Consider the following 19,626-nt stretch of genomic DNA (forward strand, 5'->3'; position numbering starts at 1 on the left):
ACCATAAGATTGTGGGAGATGAACGCTGATTATGACTGCTAAGAAGCAAAATCCTTGTATTCGTTGTCTGTTGTACACTCAATAACACCTCGGATACTGTGTTTCTTTCCAAGCTCGTTCCGTCCCAATTCCCCGTGACGTGCTTAGGACATTGGGAATGGGCCGCGATTTTCGCACCAAACACTGTCGATGACGGGAATAGAGATCTCAGATTCGTGTTCGCCGGGGGTCAGAAGAACCTGTCGATGGGTACAACCGCGACCCCTGAATTTGATCAGGATATATTGTTTATAGCTCGTAACGGTCGGGCACTTACATGAAAACTCGGCAATATTCGGAAACGTAGACGGATGTAACGTCTCTATAACATGGTTACCTTCCGCGTCCTTAGCTATCATAATCAGCCAGACTTACTCTGCGTGGACATCAAAACAAGTTTTTAGTGGGATATTATCGACGTGAAAACTTGAATCAGCCGTCTGAAAGCCGACCTGCACAACAGAGAAGTTAGTAAGGATCGTTGCTCACGGTGATCGGTCGCATACAGTGGCTGTCCCTGCTGCGCTGCCTGTCGCCATGGCCAAGGCCAAACCCAGGAAAGCGATATGCTTGAGTCCGTACATTGTGGGTGAATGAGATTTGGCGAAATTCGAAATTCGTCAGAATTGGGTGGAAGTGTCAAGTGTCTCGATGACTGACAAGTGGTTTTAACTCGTCGCGTCTTTAAGGTGGCATCCCTTGCTAAAAATGGCCAGTTGTTGTTTTGGATGTTAGGGCATCCCTTGCGTTCGTGAAGGGCACACCAACCACATTCCAGTGCGCCACCTGCGCGGCGTATAACCGTCCCTTTCCTACAATTCATTGGAAAGATGCTTCGTGTTCTTCTGAAAGGGCTGAAGTACAAGCGTTTAATGATGTTGAGTTTCGACGTGGGTTTCTGCTGTTGTCATCATAGCTGGTTTGTAGTTTTTATGAGTACCTCGCTGTTATTAGAGAGTTTAGGTAGGGATATTGTCCCCCTTGAAGCTTATTAACAGGTACCTGATTGAAGACGGACACGGTAGAAGGACCATGTTTTGATGACAAATAAAAACCCTTTGGTTACTACTATGTATTCATCCCTCTTGAAATAGCTCCGTCTCCATATCGATGGGGAAAACGAGGCCCAACTGTTGCTCAATACCAGTAACCATATTCTGCATGTGCCTGTACCGCTCCGAAACCTCAATCTTCTCCAAGGTCATTTGGTGGTTGCTATCTAGATGAGAGCCGTTGAGTCGTGTAATTGTGTCCTCGGCTTGCGAAGCATCTAAGTATCGTATAATGGCAGACCTTTGAAGACATAAGCCTACTATGCTCTATCTTATTTTAAATATAACATACCCGATGGTTCTCTGCTGTGAATCCACTGGCATGTACACCTTTCTGGTGTCTGTCGGTCCAGGACTGTCTAATTTCCTGAGGAGAAATCTGATAAGGGTAGGCCGGTGGGCTTTGTCAACTACCGGCAAACCATCCAGTACAATCAGAGTACCTAGCTCTGGTAGAGGTTGGCCTTTGTAGTCTGCCATCAGGGTCTGTGTTGAGGGAATAGTTGACATTAAGTTGTGGAGAAGCGCATCTCATATTCCAAGGCAGCATGCGAACGTAAGCTGACGCTATTGGCCCATGGAGGTGGGGTAATGACTGAGTTACTGATTCGACACACATACAAGAGTTAGCCTTATTTACTAGTCGAGACTCGAGAAATGAATGCAGGGCAAATAGGCAAAAGCGTGCTGTGGGCGGTGATATCCATATCAAGAAAGTAAAGTTGAAGATCTATAACTCCTTAATCACTCTTGACTAAAATGCCAATGACATCAAGGTCGCGCCATGACTACCATATCCCGAACATAATTTGCAGATTATCGACCGTAAGATACTCTATTGTCTATCCTTTGCTATCCACTCTGTTATGACCTAGACGGAATGGTAGTTGAGCCTCTTGAAAATGTCCATCTCCATCTAGTAGAAATAGGCGACCGTGGTATTGCCTTCCTTTGAACCCCCATTACAGTAGTCAGAGTCGTCAATAGTACCCAAGAGCTAGACGGCTTTTCCGGGCCTGTGAGTAACACTCTGTTGGAATTGCGTTTCGCCGTGCTGATAGGAAATAAGACTCATAATCTAAGCGAAGGACTACCAGGCGATGTTATGGGTCATTTCCAACGCCAAGGACATAGTCTAGACCAGCACCGTTTGTCGGCAATTAGAAAGAATGAGAGGTACCGGCCGTTTAATTAGTAAGTCTTGACCCTTGGAGCCTATTGTGTTTCTGCATCTTGGCCCCCTTTATTTTCACTTATTGGCCATCCTTTGCTCTCTCTGTACGTCTTTCTGCAAGCTGTTGAAGTCGACATGATAACCCCCCGTACTGTGTCCTGAGAGTACTGAGGATAGTATGCTTTCAATACGAGAAATAGGCTTTAATCAGCCTTGTGACGTTTTTACTTTCTGGGCAGCGAATAAGCAACACTAAGCAATGAACAGGAGAGTTTGCGTAGAATATTGCCATCTATCAGAGGCGCGGCATTGTCGCTCGGCAGTTTTAGCGCCAAAACAAATCGGCCTCGGTGCAAGCCAGCTCACATCGGTATATTTTCACGCCGAACTGAGTCAGTTGGAACAATCCGCATCTTAATAATCCAGACGGAGATAGGAGTTGGGTTCTAGCCGGCAATGGTCTTTTTCCCCAACTACCGTGGGGCCGTTATCTCCACCCCATGGGCGACATCGAATGGCTCGTTAAGACGGCGCTATCCTTAAGTAATAATAAGTATGTTCACTCGGGAAATGATCACGGGGACCCCGCGTTTTCCCCGTGTGGATCGACCTTTCTGGCTGTCGCAGAAAGAGTAGGATGGGTCCGCGTCATTGCGTTAGGGCCCACACCTTCAAAACCCCTATAGCTTGGTCAATGCCCCTTGACATCCTCCTTTCCTGTACTCCAGTTGCTGTTTCTGGAGAATACATTCTATACAGCTATCATGTCGTCAATGGAGAAGACAACGTCTCAAGGGCACACGCCTGGGAAGGCATCGTCAGAGTTCTTCGAGAAGTCGGAGGCAAACATTCAAAGTGTCGATGCGACCAGTCTACTGTCCGATCAGCATCGTGATTATCTGCTGCAACGACATGGCACCTTAGATCTGGATCCCATCCCTAGTATGGATCCGGCAGATCCATACAATTGGCCTTTATGGAAGGTGTGTTACTGTTGTCCCCTGCCGTTCTCTTATCGCTATTCCCAGTGCTAACCTACGTGAGCGAATAGAAAGTTACGAATCTGGGCTTGGTGGCCTTCCATGCCTGCATGGGAACTTTTACAGCCGCTGCGATCATTCCCGCCTATGAAGCAATTTCCGAGGACCTCGGCGTCACTCTACAGAGAGTCAGCTATCTGACATCGCTTCAGATCGCCATTCTGGGAGGTGCCCCGTTATTCTGGAAACCGCTTTCGCATCGCTTCGGACGGCGCCCGATTTTCCTCTTGTCCCTCATCCTTAGCTGTGTTTGTAATATCGGCTGCGCAAAGAGCCCAGATTATGCTTCGATGGCAGCTTGCCGAGCCCTGGTATCATTCTTCCTCTGCCCAGCGATGGCCATCGGAAGCGCTGTGGTCACAGAGACCTTCTTCCGACGGGAGCGAGCGCGATACATGGGAATCTGGACTGTGATGGTGACATTGGGTGTACCTGTCGGCCCATTTATCTTCGGATTTGTTGCCCAACGCGTGGGATATCGATGGATTTACTGGGTTCTGGCAATCGTGAGTCATGGGTCACTATAACGCTTCGTATCACTAATACTTGTAATCAATTCAGACAAACGCCTGCCAGTTCTTCCTATACATCTTCTTCGGCCCAGAAACCCGGTACATCGGCACCGAAGTACAATCCGGTGGCTCACCTTTCAAACGAGAGTATCTCTCCTTCGGACGAATCGATCCAACGCCATTCCGGTTTTCTGAATTCGTTCACCCCCTCAGCCTATTCACTAACATCCCCGTGCTCCTTGCATCAGTAGCCTACGCCATGGTCTTCCTCTTCGCCTCCGTCCTGAACTCAGTGGAAGTGCCACAACTCTTACAGAGCAAGTTCGGACTCAACGCGGAGCAACTCGGCCTTCAATTCCTCGGCCTGATTATCGGCTCCCTACTCGGCGAACAACTCGGCGGCTTCATGTCCGACATGTGGATGAACGCCCGCGCCCGTCGTATCGGACACAAGCCCGCACCCGAATATCGCCTCTGGCTGAGCTACATTGGTTACCTGCTCACGATCGCCGGAAGTGTCGTGTTCCTAGTCTGCACCGAACAGGCTACGGAGGGTACATGGACCGTGGTTCCAGTGGTGGGCACAGGTATCGCGGCGTTTGGCAACCAGGTTATCACGACTGTACTCACTACTTATGCGGTGGATACATATCCTCAGGATGCGGGGAGTATCGGAGTATTCATTAACTTCGTGCGATCGACTTGGGGATTCATTGGACCTTTCTGGTATGTGAATGTTGGCTGCGTGTATAAGTCATTGGCTAATAATGTTAGGTTCCCGGATATGTTTGAGACCGTTGGTATTGCTAAGAGCTCCGGGGTGGTTGCGGCTTTGGTTATGGGTGTGAGCTTTCTTCCGACTGTGTATCTGCAGTGGCAGGGTAAGAGGTGGCATGCTGTAGCTGAGCAGTGATGTCTGCTTTACAGGAAGATGAATCGATGTACATAATTAGCTTGCGAGCCTCTTAACCTAAGTTAAATCTATACAAGTTTTGAAATTTCACTCGAGTCCCTACACCTAGCGGAAGTTTCTTCTTTAATTTATAATGTAAATTAAAAAATTATTAATTTCTAGTATAATAATTTATATAAGATAAAAAGCTAAGCTTTAAAATTATATGATATCTGTTAGATATATATATATATATATCTTATATTCTTATTAGCTCAATGGTAGAGCAGAATACTTCTAATATTTTGATCCAAGTTCGAGTCTTGGATAAGAATAATAATTCTTATTAGCCCTTATAGCTCAACGGTAGAGCGGAATACTGTTAATATTTTGATAGATGTTCGATTCATCTTAAGGGCTTAAATATACATAACGCAAAACCTTAAAATCTTAAAAAGTCTAAATAAATCTAAGAAATTATTTAATTCAATAATAATGAATATAAGTATGCCACAATTAGTTCCATTCTTTTTTGTAAATCAAGTAGTATTTGCTTTTGTTGTATTAACAGTTTTAGAAAGCAACTCCCCCATCATATACAGGCAAAGTATAAACTGTAACTCCTCAGATCTATACCTAAACAAGAGAGACAGGCTGAAAGGTCTGACCGCCAGAAATCGATTCTCCATCCATAATCCCATGAACATACGTTTCCCCGACCAAACTTCGTCTCTCTGTCCTCGAAGAATCATCGCTCGAGGGCTTTCTCAAAACAAACGGCATTCGTGCCCCAGCAATCACCCATACCTCATCCCCAGGCTGCACAGACCAGGGACCAAGCCCGAGGTACCCCCGTTTAGTTCGATAAAGCAATCGTCCTCGATAGAAATGGACAAACGTCTGGTCAAAATCACGGTCATCGATTCTGACCCTTCCACGAGGTTTTCCCACTTCATCCTTTTCTCCGTATTGTTGAACCTCCTCCCACGTCGGTAATGTGTTGTTATCATCGGTTTCGCGGATGAGATTGAGATTAGTGATGGTGTCTTTATCCGATTTATGCGTGAGACTCCAGAGAGCCTTTTGTATAAAAAAGCGAAAGGAGGATCTGGCATCTTGGACCGGGTTGTCTGAGGTTGATGATAGCTTGTTCGTCATCAAGGTACGCCAAAGTGCCTCAACACGGTTATCCCCAGTAGGGAGGTAAGTTTTGTCCAAGGATGAGGTCAGTTCTAGCCAGTTTGGCGGACGGAAGGATGTAGCTGTTGATGTGCCGATTTGAGGTTCCACACTAACTATCTCGTCGTGGAAGATACCGTTCAGTCGCAGGGTATGAGCGTCGTCGTCGGGAAGAATCACAGCTGGAGCATCTGGGCTAACACCTGCTCGGAAGCGTGGTGACCACAGACGTGTGGTTATAAGAGGAGCAGTGAAATTGGGGATCCACGATGGCAATTCCTGACCATTGAAAATACGAGAGACATCTGGACTCTCCTGTACGAAGGACAAGCCTTCAAGACACTCGAAAACCTCACACTCCCCCGTGTGCCACGTCTGCAGCGGCTCATCGGGGGCTCCCTGCATGAATATTTTGGCAAATTGGATGAATACTTCAGATGTAGACTTGGAGTAATCGGCAACTATCCTCTTTTTAGGGTCATCTGACAACCGGGATATACCTATTAAAGCGAAGACTTTGTCTCTCGGGTCAGTCGCTCGAAAAGACCAAACCTTACTAGCCAGCAGCGAAAGACTCAATTTGTGCTCCCATGTAGAGACCAGCGTGATGCCATTCTTCTTCACATACTCATCCATCACCCGTCTTTCAAAGACTTGTTTGGATGTCCGGAGTCGAATATCAGTCAAGGTACTCAATTCACTCCCTCCAATTCCCTTCCACCGGGCCAACTCAAGGGCTTGGGCCAGAGACCGGCTGGTAACATGAGAAGTGAAATTAGGATTGTGAAACAGACTAAATAACTTGTGGTATTCAAACTCTACGCGACCGCAGAAAATCCGAATCTGCTTGGCCAACGCGATCTCTTGAATGATCCACACACGCTGAAACCAGGTTCGGCGGAACAAATTCACAACGGCTTGGTATTTTAAGGCAGCCTCATTAGATCCTTGTTTTGCGACGCGCGTCTCCGGGTCCTCCATAACATGATTGTTCAGCACATCGTTGTACCACATGTCCATACCTTCCTGAGATGGAAGATGTGTGGCTTCGGCGGCGCGCATAGTGCTCTCATCATCCACACCCAGCCAGACAAATACACCCGATGATTTCGTGTAGATCATGGACATGATGGCTACTTGCGCGTTACGCTCCGCGATATCATCTTGATTAATACATATCGCATCAATCCAAAACTGTTGACTATCCATCGGAGAGAGTGGCCGTGGCTTACTCCCAACTATGTGGTGGATATCAGATCGCTCCAAGTATTCAATAACCTCTGCATATTTTCGACGCTTACGCATCTTCGCACAGTCAAGAGGTGTCCGCCTGGAGGAGTCCCGTCGCTGCACATCCGAACCAGCCTCTACAAGTATCTTGACGACTTCAAAATACCCATTCTCAGCGGCGTAATGTAGAGCCGTTTCTCCAAACATGTCTTGCGCCGCCAGGTCCGCGCCTCGGGCCATCCAAAAGTACACATCATTCACGCTGCCAGCTTCGGCTGCCTCGATTAGACGGGTTTTGTTATATGGCTTGGTACGCCGATCCACGTTTAATTCCTCGGTCTTCAGACGCTGCAGAAACTCGAATAAATTCCTAGTCAAGAAGGATATTTGTCCGTTGATGGCAACCGGGAACTTGTTTTTTGGGCCATAATCCTTGGACCTCTCCAGCTCTGGTGGAAATGGTGATCCCCAAGTATATGATAAAGCCTGGAAGCGTGGGTTGTCGTTGAGGTCGACAATTTGTATAGATAGTGGGATAAGGGGTACCCCAAACACGGTAATTTCGGACTCGCCATGGAGTAGTGTGACTACTCGGATCGATGTCGGAGTAGGAAGTGACTCATATTCAAATGTTCGAACCTTCATGCTGTGTATATTGGATCTTGGGCATTTGAAGTTGGGATGTGTGAACCAGAACAACCCGCTGTATTTTGGCTTGATTGTCTTATCCAGCCACTAAGCTTTATCTAGTATGGCCTAAGGCACAGCCTACTTTACAGCCACGTCCTAGTCCATTAGATGGGAAAATCAGACGTTTTACCTCCATTCATGACTTAAGGAGAATTTGCACATCCAATTAGATGTTGAAACTGAGGCACTATCTCCACTAATTGCAAGAGAGGCCCCCCACAATGAGGGGCCAAATAGTCACACCATCTTTCTACGGCACTCATACCTGCCCCATATGTATTTACCAGATGCCTTAATACAAATGGATTTCCTCCCTAAAGGTCAGGGCACGATGATCTCGCCCGAGTAGTCAGTCTTATCCACAGCCACAAGCTTTCAGCCCGCATTACCTGGATGGACGTTAAGTGAGTTGATATTGGCTAGAACCACAACCACGTAGGGAAGGAGGTGCGTTATTTTATCGTGAAGTACTAAGATTATAATCTCGCCGTTGGAGTACTGTGTAACTGCAATGTTAAGTGGTTAGAGTAAGATCCTCTAAATCAATATCTAGCTGATCAAAGGATTAGAAAATTATATTGGCCTCGTCAATGAATACATACCAGCTATGGTCTTGTTTTGATGATCAAGGGTTGACATATGATGGTCGGCGTATGTACTAGGGCTATTAGAAACCGTTGTTATTCATATTTCAACTCATTTGAGACCGATCCGTATGTCATTACTCAATTCGAGAATGAATATATAAAAAAAGGACTCTACTCGTATGTACGTGTCACTGATGATAGAGGAACATGCACTTTTCATTATCAACATAACAGTCTTCATCTGGGAAGACCTTTCAAGGCTGGCAGAAGTCTCCTTCTCAAAGCCAGAACTATATACACGAAGATTTCCACTATGAACATTCGCTAATATAAATAAAGTACCACCGATGAGCATCGATGCTAGTTCCGTCGGTTCCATCATTACCGCCCGTAGCATCGATTCCCGTAACCTCAGTCACATCAGTGGTGGTCACCGTTGCCTCGTCGGCGCTGCTGATATAGTACTCTGGGCTGAAGTGGTGATACCCGAGCAGCGTGGGTGGCAGTTTAGGCACAATATCATTAGTGTGCGTAACGCGATAGTTGCCACCCTTGTTTTGGTCCGTGATATATGTTGCCAATGCCTCGTTTCCAAGTCGAGGTTGACCGTAGTTGTACTATTTGGTCAGATTTGGCGCACCGTCACTTACAAAATGAGGATAACTTACCAGCTCAACACTATGGCCGGAGTTCCGCAGAGCAGTCGCTGCGAGGGCTGCCAGCGCAGCGCCGTAACTATGTCCGGTCAAGACCAAGGAATAATCGGAATGATCCGACAAAGCTGATTCCACTTTGGAAGTGATGGTGTCGGCGATTTCACTCCATGCCTTCCAGAAGCCGCTGTGCACTTCGCACCCAGAACACAGATCGCTGGCATCCTCGAGACCAAAATTCAGGTTGGCGACCCAATTGGCCAAGTCAGCGCTACCCCGGAAGGACAGGACTAGGAGCTTGTTAGTCTCATCAGCGGCGAGGTACCCGGCGGGGTTGCCGTAGGATGACGATCTGAGTTGTCAGTAGTTGCCTATGAACTAGAATTGTATATTTGCGGTGACTTACTCGTTGAATTCATCCAATGATTGGGTAGAGGCCGCTTCTACCAAAGGACAGTTGCCAACAGAGCATGTCAACTTGGTCCCCGTAGAGTTCAGGTTCTCATCACAGTATGCGGCGGCGCTGTACTGTGCAAAGAGATCCAGGTTATTGAGAAGGGAAGAGCTGACATCTAAATCCGTCAGTCTGGCTCAAGCGAATGCTGTGTTACAAGTTGTAGAGAAAATAAACATACCTCTGCGCAGTGAAGCCGGGGCAGCCTGAGCCAGTAAAAATAGACCTGCAACGGTCCCCAATCGCGCGAGACTAAACATTTTGAATGCCGTGCAGGACGAGATGCATTTCGCGAATATCCCTTGCGAAGTCAGCCCATCTTATACTCCTGTTGTAGCCCCTCTTTTCCACATTTTTCTAACTATCCCTACATAAGGGATGATAATTCAGTTCAATGACCCCGCCCCTTGGCCCTTGTCCTGACAGGCAGTATATCCGAGCACGCGATGGTATACAAGGGTTGTATGGCTGGCTGATTGTGCCCTCACAAGACATACTATTTCCTTTTCAGTATAGCGCTTCGTCAGCATAGACCATGTGCATAGTTAGTGTGTCGGATGGTTGCCACCATGCCCTATCACTGATAAGGGACCCCAACGTGTTTGTGGCTCAGCTGCGTGATAGGTGTACCTGACGGTCGTTTGCTGAGGCATATGCAGAGTGTATTCAAATGCACTTTAATTAACACATCACTCTAGTCATAGCAGTTCTGCTCATCTCGCATATTATCATTAGAGTTGAGTATGGAAAATTGTAGGTCATGAGATATGCCGATTAGGGCTCTTCAGGAAGAAACTCCGTCGGATCGCCGATCACGGGGAATCCTCTCGTAAGAATCTTTCCAGAGACATTTCCCCTTTAGGGCCTGTCCCGGACGATCTTCCGTACTAATTACTGAACTATTGGATTGCGAGTCAGATTCAGGTGATACGTACCTGCTATTAGCCCACTACGGATTGGAAAATTTCGTTATAAGCGAGGGACTTGAGGAAACTCTATTGAGGCTTTCATGCAATTGTATAGAAGAAAATGATTTGATGCCCCCTGTTGACTGGTTGCGTACATCACATATATTTCCGTGATCTGTTGAGGGGTTCCACAGTAACACCTATTCCATACAAATGACATATAGTATATCCATTATATGATTCTGAAAATGATGAGTGGTATGAGGGGTGTCGAATGGAACTAATAGAGAATCAATGCTATGATCTTTGGCTTGACATTTTCTTACCCCGCCCAGTAGGGCTTCTCCCCTCACGACACGGAGCTTGGCGATGTGCCTTAGGTTAGCTAGCATTGGCGACTTGATCAATAACTGGAGGAGAATAACACCCATCGTGTTTCTAAGGACTAGTCCGCGAATGGATGTGCGAGTTTCTTGCTTTAATGTGATGCTTATGGTTTAAACCCCGAGTCTCTATTGGGAGGTTGGGAAGTGTCTCTTGCAGTAGAATGGTTTCATAATAGATCCTTAATAGTAACCCCGCTTGGAAAATATCAAACACATATTCATATTCGCTGCCCAAGCTCCAATTTTTCAGGCTCCAACTCATCTGTCTTTACTCTGGTCTTTCTAGGTCAAAGCTCACTCCATAGGGCCGTCCACGTTGTTCTAAATATCCGAAGCCAAGCATCCGCTGAATTCGTTGTTTTTCTCTTTCTTAAAAATCGTAAAAGCTCTTTGATTGCACTATCGCAAGGCTCTGGAAGCTTAGGCGGAATCGACTAAGCATACTAGAGAGCTTTTAGATGCTCCCTTTTACTTATTCTGAATTACTGATTTTAAATATCTTGGGTTGTCTTTGTATTAATCCTAAATATTCCTGATACCTCGTACTAGGGTATGTAAGCTGACTCAGATCAGGTAATGTAGTTCATCGCTCTTGCAAGCCACATATCGTACGCAACCTCGCTGTAACCCTCTGGCAACAAGCATTTTTAGGGCTCCAACACGGACGTGACAATCAGGTCCAGGTTCAGGCCGACATGAATATTACCATCGTTTTGCAGGTCAGGCTATGACATGCATAGTCCTGTGTGGCCAGGTACATACGTATCGGACTATGGCGTAATGCAACATTACTAGAGTCAATCGTATCAGCTCCATAGCGCAGATTCCTCGGTAAGTCCAACTAGGGCCGCTCGGAGATATCTTAATGTCACCTTCCCATGGGTAGCCTGTCAACCTGCGAAGGTACTGTGACATTATACTGCAAACAGCCATCAGATTATCTAATTGCTATATACTGTATCGATTAGTAGCTAATGGGTAGTATATACCTGCAGGCGCCGACCTGAACTAGGAATATTCGCTCTCTATCCTGGATCACTCCAGAAAACGTGGCTATTTCCACACTCCAAAGGTGCAATGAGCAGTGACCGTAGAAGGCTAAATAGCCTGACTGGATAAATAGAGAGAGATAAGAGGAAGGGCTATTTCATTCAATAATTCTCACGTTTCTAGAAATACTATGACAAGCAGGCTGGGAAACTCAATTGGGATGTCAGAAATCGGGGCTGACTCTCCTATCGGCCGAAACGGGCAGCGTGCAGATTATAGACTTCTTTTTGGATTGGTGCCCGAGTTCAACTGAAAAAAAAACTGTGGCTGGTCAGGATTAGAAGGTTATCGTGGTTGTTGTTTCCAATAATACTGTGGATTCGTGTTTGGGAGGCTACTGTAGTGTAACCGCCTTGGTGAGTGTAACGTGAGTAGGCAGCACCGGATGGGTATTATTGGACTTGCTTTGGGCAAGATATCATTTTTTCTCAATCAACGAGAAAAGGAGAGCAAAATAAACCGAAGTATTTCCTGATACTGTGCCCAAAAGAAACCAGGAATAATGGTAGTAGTCCTCAATCGCCGAGGCATCCTTAAGATTTGGATACACATGATGAATAATGAGGATGAAGATTCTCACGGGCATTAAGGGGAAAATCGATCCCAGTCAGAAGTGTAGAAGTGTATCTTATCGAGGCTATCGCCGGACTATTCACTTCATCTCCAGTGAGGCCAGTTAGGGCACGCCCCCAAAACGGAAAGGGATGTCAACCTCAGAGCCAATCAACAATATCTCAATCATGCTGATATTATTTGCCAACCAAGGTACAAATGTCCGTTAGACAATTCCATTGCTTGCGAGAGTTTGCTTCGACCCATGGATCGCATCGCGAGTGACAGGCCTACAACCCATACATTCGATGATCCAGACCGGAGAAATGACGTCATCTAGACTACTATTGCCTGAGGCACCAGTATCTATGTGCTTTGGTTGGCGACATGAAGGGTAATGACACTCATATTCGTCATGGATTCCACTGAGCTTATTCTCATATATGTATGGACTTCCTCGGAGGCTCAAAGTCACCTTGTTGCAATGTACATACCTACGGGCCTGCAACGCTTCCTATCAGTCAGCTCATTGAACCTGATACTACGATTGTAATAGCCTGCATGCAGAGAGACATGATGTTCGCCAGACGACACAGTGGCCAGACAGCTCTCAGAGCAGGGCGTTCACTGCTTCCTCAATACCATCCTATGACCCAGCCGGTTTTACCAGCTTCCCTGCGGACGATGCAAACGGTGATCAACCTTCAATCGAAAGAGACCAAGGAACAGGCTATCGACTTCGAACGCCAAATACTTAACCCCGAACGAACAGAAACCTGTAAATCAGGCTCCGACGATGAAGTTGGTCACCATAAATGCTCCTATGATCCGTCTACAACCACACCTGAGAGCGAGTATCTGGCCGACGAGGCAGAGTCCTTACTCGATGGTAAAGGCCATCATCCGCTGTTCGTTAGCCCGGCGAATTTAGAAGTCAGTCATTATATCGATCCCATGTCTGAAGGGGCTGTGCAGGGTGCTGCCAGGCTGGGCCCTAGTGGGAAGGGCTGGACCCGGAAACATAGGGAGGTGCATATCAAAGATGTTCCTGGGAGTCAGTATGAGCGTTATGAGAAGCTTTTGCAGGAACTGAGGAAGCCAAAACAAAGGTTTGTTTCTCCCTTGTGTTTTATATTACTTGATGAATACCTTGTGAGACCTGAGTGACTGTGGTCTAGTGAAACCCGCTAATCGACGTCGTCACTTTGTATTGTCCGCCGGCGTTTGGCCAACGGTTTGACGAACGATAGCTTGAGTTGTACCTTGCATATCGGGAAGAGTCTGTATTTCTCACCAGGGGGCGAGGTTGGGAATTGTCCTAATGCTTCTTGAATCTGGAGGAATAACAGACGGAATGTTAGTAGACTTGGCTCTTCCTACCTCAACATCTCCGACGTGATAGTGTTAATGTTGTATGGCTTGAGGAGATGGGCCACATACTTCATGAACGCTTTGCCTTTCTTTCACCACTGCCTGATCGCTGAACAAATCTGATTCAGATGTGACGGATACAAAAAGAAAATATTCTCTAGTATATTGCACAAAAGATCCAATATGATATGAATAAAATTGAAAGTTAGAGTATTTCACCTGCGTATTACTATCATCAGTAGCACAGTGATGACTTCCTGTAATCTTCTTCAAATCATATAACCCTCCGACTCCAGCCACTCAACCATAAAAGCAATAAGCAAAACACTCCAGTCCCCCAGAACATCAAGATCCAAGTTCTCCCCGGTATCCTCCAAAGTATGCCACACATTCGGAAAACGCCCAGTATCAGGATTGGCATCAATCAAATGCAGCACATCCACACCCCGTTCCTCGAACGGCACCTGATCATCATATATAGGAAACCTGTTCGCCCCAATTGTATCTCTATCAACATCAACAAACCAAGGTCTGGTGCCAGTCGACTTGAACTGATTGAGCCCTCTTAACCGCTTCTCAAGCACAGCAGCCCGCTTATATACATGGTGTGTCGTATTAAAATACGATGCAATTTTCGGCTCCCTCGACCCAAGGAGATCCAGCAAGACAAATAAGGAGATAGCCTTTAACCGACTCGAATACCTAGATGCCGGCGGATACCGCGTATTCTCCCACTCCGCAGCTAATGATCGCGCCCCGAATAATATCTCCATCCAGTCAGGATAAATTGCCTCCTCTCCATCTGTGAAGATAACTTGTATACCCTCCGCTTTCTGTACCGTAGGTAACGTACCCCATTTGCGACTCAACGCTGCATCGATACTTCGTACGGCATGCATGATTATCGCGCAGGGAGCTGCACTATCTATTGCGCCGATGAACCCTTCTGGGGAATTCATGCTGTCGTAATGAGCTACTAGGGTTAATCTGCTGATGTTACCTGCCGGGATACCCGGTGGATCACGAGTGGCGATGATGTTTATGATAGGTATTTCATTGGTGTCGGATTTGGCTGTGGAGTTTTGGAATTCGATTTTCCAGTGTGGGAGTGTTTTGGCGAAGAAGTTAGTGAAGTGAGATCTCGTTGCTTCAGAGCCTGGGCTTCCTGGGACGCGGGTTTGGAGGATAGGGGAGAGAAGTGTACCATTGTGGATGTTGAAGTCTGTGTTTGGTCGGGGGAGGTGAGTTAGGGTCTTGTTGGATATGGGCCGGTATGCGAGTGTATGAGTGACGGTTAGTAGGAGAGTGAGCGCTGTCTGTAGCAGGATGCTAAAGCGGGGGAGTTTGGAATGCATCGTGATAGTAATTTGTCGCTATTAAGTCTAGAGTGGTTTCTGAGAGTGGATTGGTATCTTGGTTAAGCTCACGTCAGAAGGAGATGAGAAGTATGGAAGAGGTTAGTAATGCATAATACATCTAAGTGAATTTTGATAGAAGGTATGTCTCAAGCCGTGAATCCTAGACAAGGATGATTAATCGTAGTGTATATCACGATCGCTGAATTCGTCGTCCAGCAACGTCTCCATCTAGCCTAGTGAAGTACTCATGGAATCCGACACTAGGCCAAGGGACATATCTCTGTATTGAATAATTGGCAAATTCAAGGCTTTTCCAATGACGCGCATCAACTATTTCTTCCCTTCCCAGCTAAACACCATCCGGCCCTGCCATTGCCTCAGTCGTTTACCATAAACCTGCAAGAAAATCATACAAAACACCGAAGCAAAGGTGATAGCAGCCTGGATACCCAATGCCTTGGCAGGTCCAAGTCGTGTCACCCAGTCAATCTGGATATAAGTAGCCATGAAGCCCGCCCAGTTGCGACTGGCCGTTACCCATGCACCCACAACGCCCGAACCCTCCGGATATGAGTCAAGGAGATAGGCATTGATAGCCGTCGTGACGATCATGACACCTATGCATTGAGTAGCCGCGAACACTGCAATTACCATATAGTGCCAGTGATACTGGAATGCCAGACCCAAAATGATCAAACTAATACAGCAGATAATCGTCGCAGGGTACGTGATAATTAATCGAGCTTCGGGGTCTAGTCGTCCGTTGTGTCGTTTGATGTAGTACTGCCCAACTCCGTCGTGCAGGAAGTGCCCGGCGAACCAACCAACCAGGACACCGACAATGCCGAAGAAGTAGAAATATCCTGGACGCAGTCAGTTTCTATATAATAGCAGAGAATGCTTGGGATGTCAGTCACCTATTCCTCTCGTCGAGAAACCATATATATTGGTTAACCAGATCCCGATCGTCGTGTTGACACCGATGACCCAGGCGAAGTTGAGGAAGTAGTAGACGAGGATGGTGAGCACCGGTATCTTAGTTATGGCTATAACAGGCAATGCCAAACACTGAACGAGGCTTTTATGTTTCCAGTCCTTCGATTGCTGCGCACCGGTGAGACGGCTGATATAGGACCCTCGGGAGGACGGTGGGTGCTTGCGGTCAAACAATGATTCATCAAGAAAGAGAATCAGTATAAGGCCTACTCCGGACATGATTGTGCAGAGCCAGAATGCCCAGCGCCAGCTGACCCCAGACACGATGAACGAGGTGATCAAAGGGCCAAGGTACGGGCTCATGATAATGGAAAACTCCACATAATTGATTACCTTGGGGTGCTCGTGGAAGAAGAAGAGGTCTTTGATCCACATTAGGGCTCCTCCTTGGCCAACGCTACAAAAGAAGCCGTTGATAATGCGCGCGGCTAAATAAGAGGGAAAGCTGGTGGCTGCGGCTGACCATGCACAGGTGCCAACCATGACGCATTGGAAGAAAAGCGTAACCGGTAGGCGCCCGAAGTAATGCGCCAAAGGCACTACGAAGAGGCCACACGCGCCTATAGTAAACAGATTACCGACCACTGCTCTCTGTACCGTAGCTTGAGATAGCTCCCACTGCCTTGAGTATCGCGTCAGCTGGACATTCTCCATAAGTAATGAGTGGGTACCTTACATCGACTGTGGAATAACAGTAATGATAGCGGTGCCTCCGGTGTAATCGGCTAGCAGAGCAATATAAGCCACTATTGCTACAAGAAACCATTTTTTCCGGGACGGCCAATTTAGCGGATCATTGGGTGTATCGAGAGGTTGCGGAATCAGAACAAAGCGACCGTCTGGGCTAGTTTTCAGGCGCGCTGCATTGTCGGGATATTGGCTAGGATCAACGACATATCCTTCCAGAGCTTCTACCTCCTCATCAATTGCAGCATCTTGGACATGAAGTGGCGGCTTCTCGTCCAAATCCTGGTGTGGCATGGTGTTACTATGAATAAGATATTAAACCACTCGGAATAGGGAGGGAAATCAGGGAACAAGGGAACAAGAAGAATGAGCAGGCGAAATCAATTCACGAGAAAGTGGTCTTAACAGAGAACGCTAGGAAATGCAAAGAATTCAAGTTTGCAAGGGCAGCTTCGCTTCGTCTAGCGATACGCGGCGCAAGATGATCCCTGGGCCGCAGTAAACCAATCCAAGGCAGCCCCGTCTATCATTTGCAACATTGGGAAAAAACACGCCATTCTGTGCGTAACACGAGTCAGTGTCGGTGAGTTCCAATTTAAATAGTCGAGCCGTACTGCGGCGATCCCTAGACAAGGATAAAACTTGACGGTGCCAGACGTGGCCTCTACGCCCGGCACAACGGCCATGCACCTGTGACCTTTCACCGGCGGGGAAGGTAACAAGCAGGGGTACAGGAAGGGCAGTGGGGAGTTGCTATTCTCCTCCATCCTTGTCTCTTTGGTTTTTCCCTCTTCGTTTTCACATGAAGTGTTAATAAATGTCGGATATTAGACTGACAGGGATGGTGCAGGTGCTAAGCATGGGTCCGCGCCAAACCCTAAGCCGAACAAAGAAACCAGCGGCTGGCTCTAGTAAAATGTCGGGTGGGTAAAACGCCATCGTATTCATTTATCTGGGAGTGCACGTCCTACGTAATCTTTATTAGAGCTTTACTATTGATGCCTCCGGTCGAGACCGATGTATGATCCTTGTTCGGGAAGACACAAAGCAAATTACACACTATAATCCAGGAAAGCATTCGAGCAGTACCGAGTCTCATAGATAAACTTGTGTGCCCTCAGGGACAACGAACTCTGTTTAAAGGTGGCGCATAGCACACTGGTACATGTATTCTTTTCCTGTCGTGGGTCAAGGACCTGCCGCATCTTTCAATGACAGAGCCACCAGGTCCAGAGCACGGGGGGAAAGGGTCACTCGTGCTCGGAGTAACCTGGGCTGAGGCAGGCCTCGCATTGGTCTTACTCGCATTACGAGCGAAGACTGCCTCCCTCTGTCCGCCTGGTCAAACAGGATTCGGTATTTTTGGTTTACGATGGGACTTTATTTGGGTTGTCATTGCACTGGTATGGTCCCATGTATGTTAGAGCCGAAAGAGTGCTGATCGAGTTAAGGCATTTGCTTTGTGTGCGCAAAGCTTCATGACTGTGAGTGTAATGTATGGCCTTGGGGATCATCAAAGTTTGTTATCGGCGCACAATATCGTTCAAACGAATCTGTGGAGTTGGATGGCACAAATCGTGGCCATCCTCTGCCTCGTTATATCGCGGATCGCTGTCATCGCATTCCTCTTATCCCTTCAGGGCCGCACAAGCAGCATCGGACGGATAGTGCTCTATACTGTTGGCGCGGTACAAGGCATCATTAACGTGATCGAGGTCGCCCTGATTTTAAAGCAATGCGATCCGACAGAAAAGCTATGGAATCCAGCTATCGCGGGAACGTGTGATCGAGTCCTCATATGTTCGCAGGTCGGGTTTCTACAAGGCAGTATGTAAACGAGAAAGAAATTGTTCACGCAACTCAAATTGATCAATCGTTGTTTAGGCATCGGAGCAGCAGCTGACCTTTTTCTTGCTTTTTATCCGGTGTACATCATCGGCCGACTGCAACAAATGAAACTTTCTACTAAGATTGGACTATGTCTGATTATGAGTGGAGGGCTCATGTATGATATAATCTCAACATTCTCTCTCTGTCTTGTTCAAACTAACAGGTATCCAGAGCTGGTATCGCCGGTATCAACAAAACAATCGCAATCGCCTCCATTACCCACGATGACCTGACGTACGGGATCTACAAGCTTAACACATGGGTGCTCACAGAAATGTGGTTTATTATCATATTTGGATCGATCCCAGTCCTCCGCCCGTTCTTCGTGCGTTTCACACAGGATATCAAAAGTGCCGCCGGATATGGTCATTCTCGAAGCCGTACCAATCCTTCCGATTACCTGTGTAGTGGCCGCAACAACCGTGAGTCTTGGATGCAGCTCGATGATAGGTCACATAGCACTTATGTGACGCCTGTTTCTACCTATGCGAAAACGGATTCATATCTACAACGTGGAGAAAATGGCGATTGTACTTTTGGGCAGCAACAGTCAGGAAGACAAATTTTGATGACGAGGCATACCAGCGTTGAGTCGGAGAGATGTTAGTATTGATCTTCAGAATTAGATGTGTTTAAAATATGTATAAGTGATACGCAAACCAATCCATAGGAATAAAAAGGCTGAATGCAGCGAGTTTTGAATCGCGCGATCTTCTAAATCTAGACAACGTTCGATGATTATTCATTGCATGACGTCTATTCCCTTGCAGCTAATCAGCTCACTCCGTACTCGATAAATACAGAATAAACCCTTGCTATTATTGGGATTCAGGGACGCCACTTAAGAAAATCACGGCTTCGACTACGTGGTAGGATACTTCTGTAAGGCTCCAAATGCACTTTTTTTCCGGCTGTGCAGGGATATG

The 19,626-nt window shown here is 46.9% G+C and overlaps 9 protein-coding genes and 2 non-coding genes across 11 annotated transcripts; 5 read left to right on the forward strand and 6 right to left on the reverse strand.

The window, feature by feature from the left end:
- Positions 1-143: 143 nt before the first annotated feature.
- Positions 144-623, reverse strand: F9C07_7975 (uncharacterized protein; the record flags this gene model as incomplete). The annotated part of the gene is made up of 4 exons (XM_041294330.1): positions 144-264; positions 317-361; positions 415-491; positions 546-623. 4 exons carry the CDS (start codon positions 621-623, stop codon positions 144-146), a joined length of 321 nt encoding a protein of 106 aa, XP_041149664.1.
- A 492-nt stretch (positions 624-1,115) lies between these two features.
- Positions 1,116-1,601, reverse strand: F9C07_7976 (uncharacterized protein; the record flags this gene model as incomplete). The annotated part of the gene is made up of 2 exons (XM_041287006.1): positions 1,116-1,332; positions 1,384-1,601. The coding sequence occupies 2 exons, from the start codon at positions 1,599-1,601 to the stop codon at positions 1,116-1,118; spliced, it is 435 nt and encodes a 144-aa protein (XP_041149663.1).
- A 1,428-nt stretch (positions 1,602-3,029) lies between these two features.
- On the forward strand, positions 3,030-4,730 carry F9C07_2235154 (MFS multidrug transporter; the record flags this gene model as incomplete). The annotated part of the gene is made up of 4 exons (XM_041294345.1): positions 3,030-3,248; positions 3,317-3,811; positions 3,867-4,543; positions 4,592-4,730. 4 exons carry the CDS (start codon positions 3,030-3,032, stop codon positions 4,728-4,730), a joined length of 1,530 nt encoding a protein of 509 aa, XP_041149662.1.
- A 243-nt stretch (positions 4,731-4,973) lies between these two features.
- F9C07_t207 lies at positions 4,974-5,044 on the forward strand. Its single transcript has one exon. It is a non-coding gene; the product is annotated as a tRNA-Arg (tRNA).
- Positions 5,045-5,058: 14 nt separating this feature from the next.
- Positions 5,059-5,129, forward strand: F9C07_t208. Its single transcript has one exon. It is a non-coding gene; the product is annotated as a tRNA-Asn (tRNA).
- A 90-nt stretch (positions 5,130-5,219) lies between these two features.
- Positions 5,220-7,843, reverse strand: F9C07_2167138 (heterokaryon incompatibility protein-domain-containing protein). Its single transcript, XM_041286999.2, has one exon. The coding sequence runs from the start codon at positions 7,761-7,763 to the stop codon at positions 5,346-5,348; it is 2,418 nt and encodes an 805-aa protein (XP_041149661.1). The 5' UTR covers positions 7,764-7,843; the 3' UTR covers positions 5,220-5,345.
- Positions 7,844-8,706: 863 nt separating this feature from the next.
- Positions 8,707-9,762, reverse strand: F9C07_2074187 (Alpha/Beta hydrolase protein; the record flags this gene model as incomplete). The annotated part of the gene is made up of 4 exons (XM_041294305.1): positions 8,707-9,012; positions 9,064-9,400; positions 9,455-9,620; positions 9,684-9,762. 4 exons carry the CDS (start codon positions 9,760-9,762, stop codon positions 8,707-8,709), a joined length of 888 nt encoding a protein of 295 aa, XP_041149660.1.
- A 3,197-nt stretch (positions 9,763-12,959) lies between these two features.
- On the forward strand, positions 12,960-13,589 carry F9C07_2204783 (uncharacterized protein; the record flags this gene model as incomplete). Its single annotated transcript, XM_041287005.2, has 2 exons — positions 12,960-13,507; positions 13,577-13,589. The coding sequence occupies 2 exons, from the start codon at positions 12,960-12,962 to the stop codon at positions 13,587-13,589; spliced, it is 561 nt and encodes a 186-aa protein (XP_041149659.2).
- Positions 13,590-13,801: 212 nt separating this feature from the next.
- F9C07_1729683 (peptidase family M28-domain-containing protein) lies at positions 13,802-15,290 on the reverse strand. The gene has a single exon (XM_041286997.2). It carries the CDS (start codon positions 15,122-15,124, stop codon positions 14,039-14,041), a length of 1,086 nt encoding a protein of 361 aa, XP_041149658.1. The 5' UTR covers positions 15,125-15,290; the 3' UTR covers positions 13,802-14,038.
- Positions 15,291-15,457: 167 nt separating this feature from the next.
- Positions 15,458-17,104, reverse strand: F9C07_2235159 (major facilitator superfamily domain-containing protein; the record flags this gene model as incomplete). The annotated part of the gene is made up of 3 exons (XM_041294304.1): positions 15,458-15,990; positions 16,045-16,745; positions 16,800-17,104. 3 exons carry the CDS (start codon positions 17,102-17,104, stop codon positions 15,458-15,460), a joined length of 1,539 nt encoding a protein of 512 aa, XP_041149657.1.
- A 638-nt stretch (positions 17,105-17,742) lies between these two features.
- On the forward strand, positions 17,743-19,405 carry F9C07_2285755 (uncharacterized protein). The gene is made up of 4 exons (XM_041294314.2): positions 17,743-18,213; positions 18,262-18,637; positions 18,695-18,815; positions 18,872-19,405. The coding sequence occupies exons 1-4, from the start codon at positions 18,022-18,024 to the stop codon at positions 19,305-19,307; spliced, it is 1,125 nt and encodes a 374-aa protein (XP_041149656.1). The 5' UTR covers positions 17,743-18,021; the 3' UTR covers positions 19,308-19,405.
- The last annotated feature ends 221 nt before the right edge of the window (positions 19,406-19,626 follow it).

This window comes from Aspergillus flavus, chromosome 6 (assembly GCF_009017415.1).
Source record: "Aspergillus flavus chromosome 6, complete sequence".
Classification (NCBI taxonomy): Eukaryota; Fungi; Ascomycota; class Eurotiomycetes; order Eurotiales; family Aspergillaceae; genus Aspergillus; species Aspergillus flavus.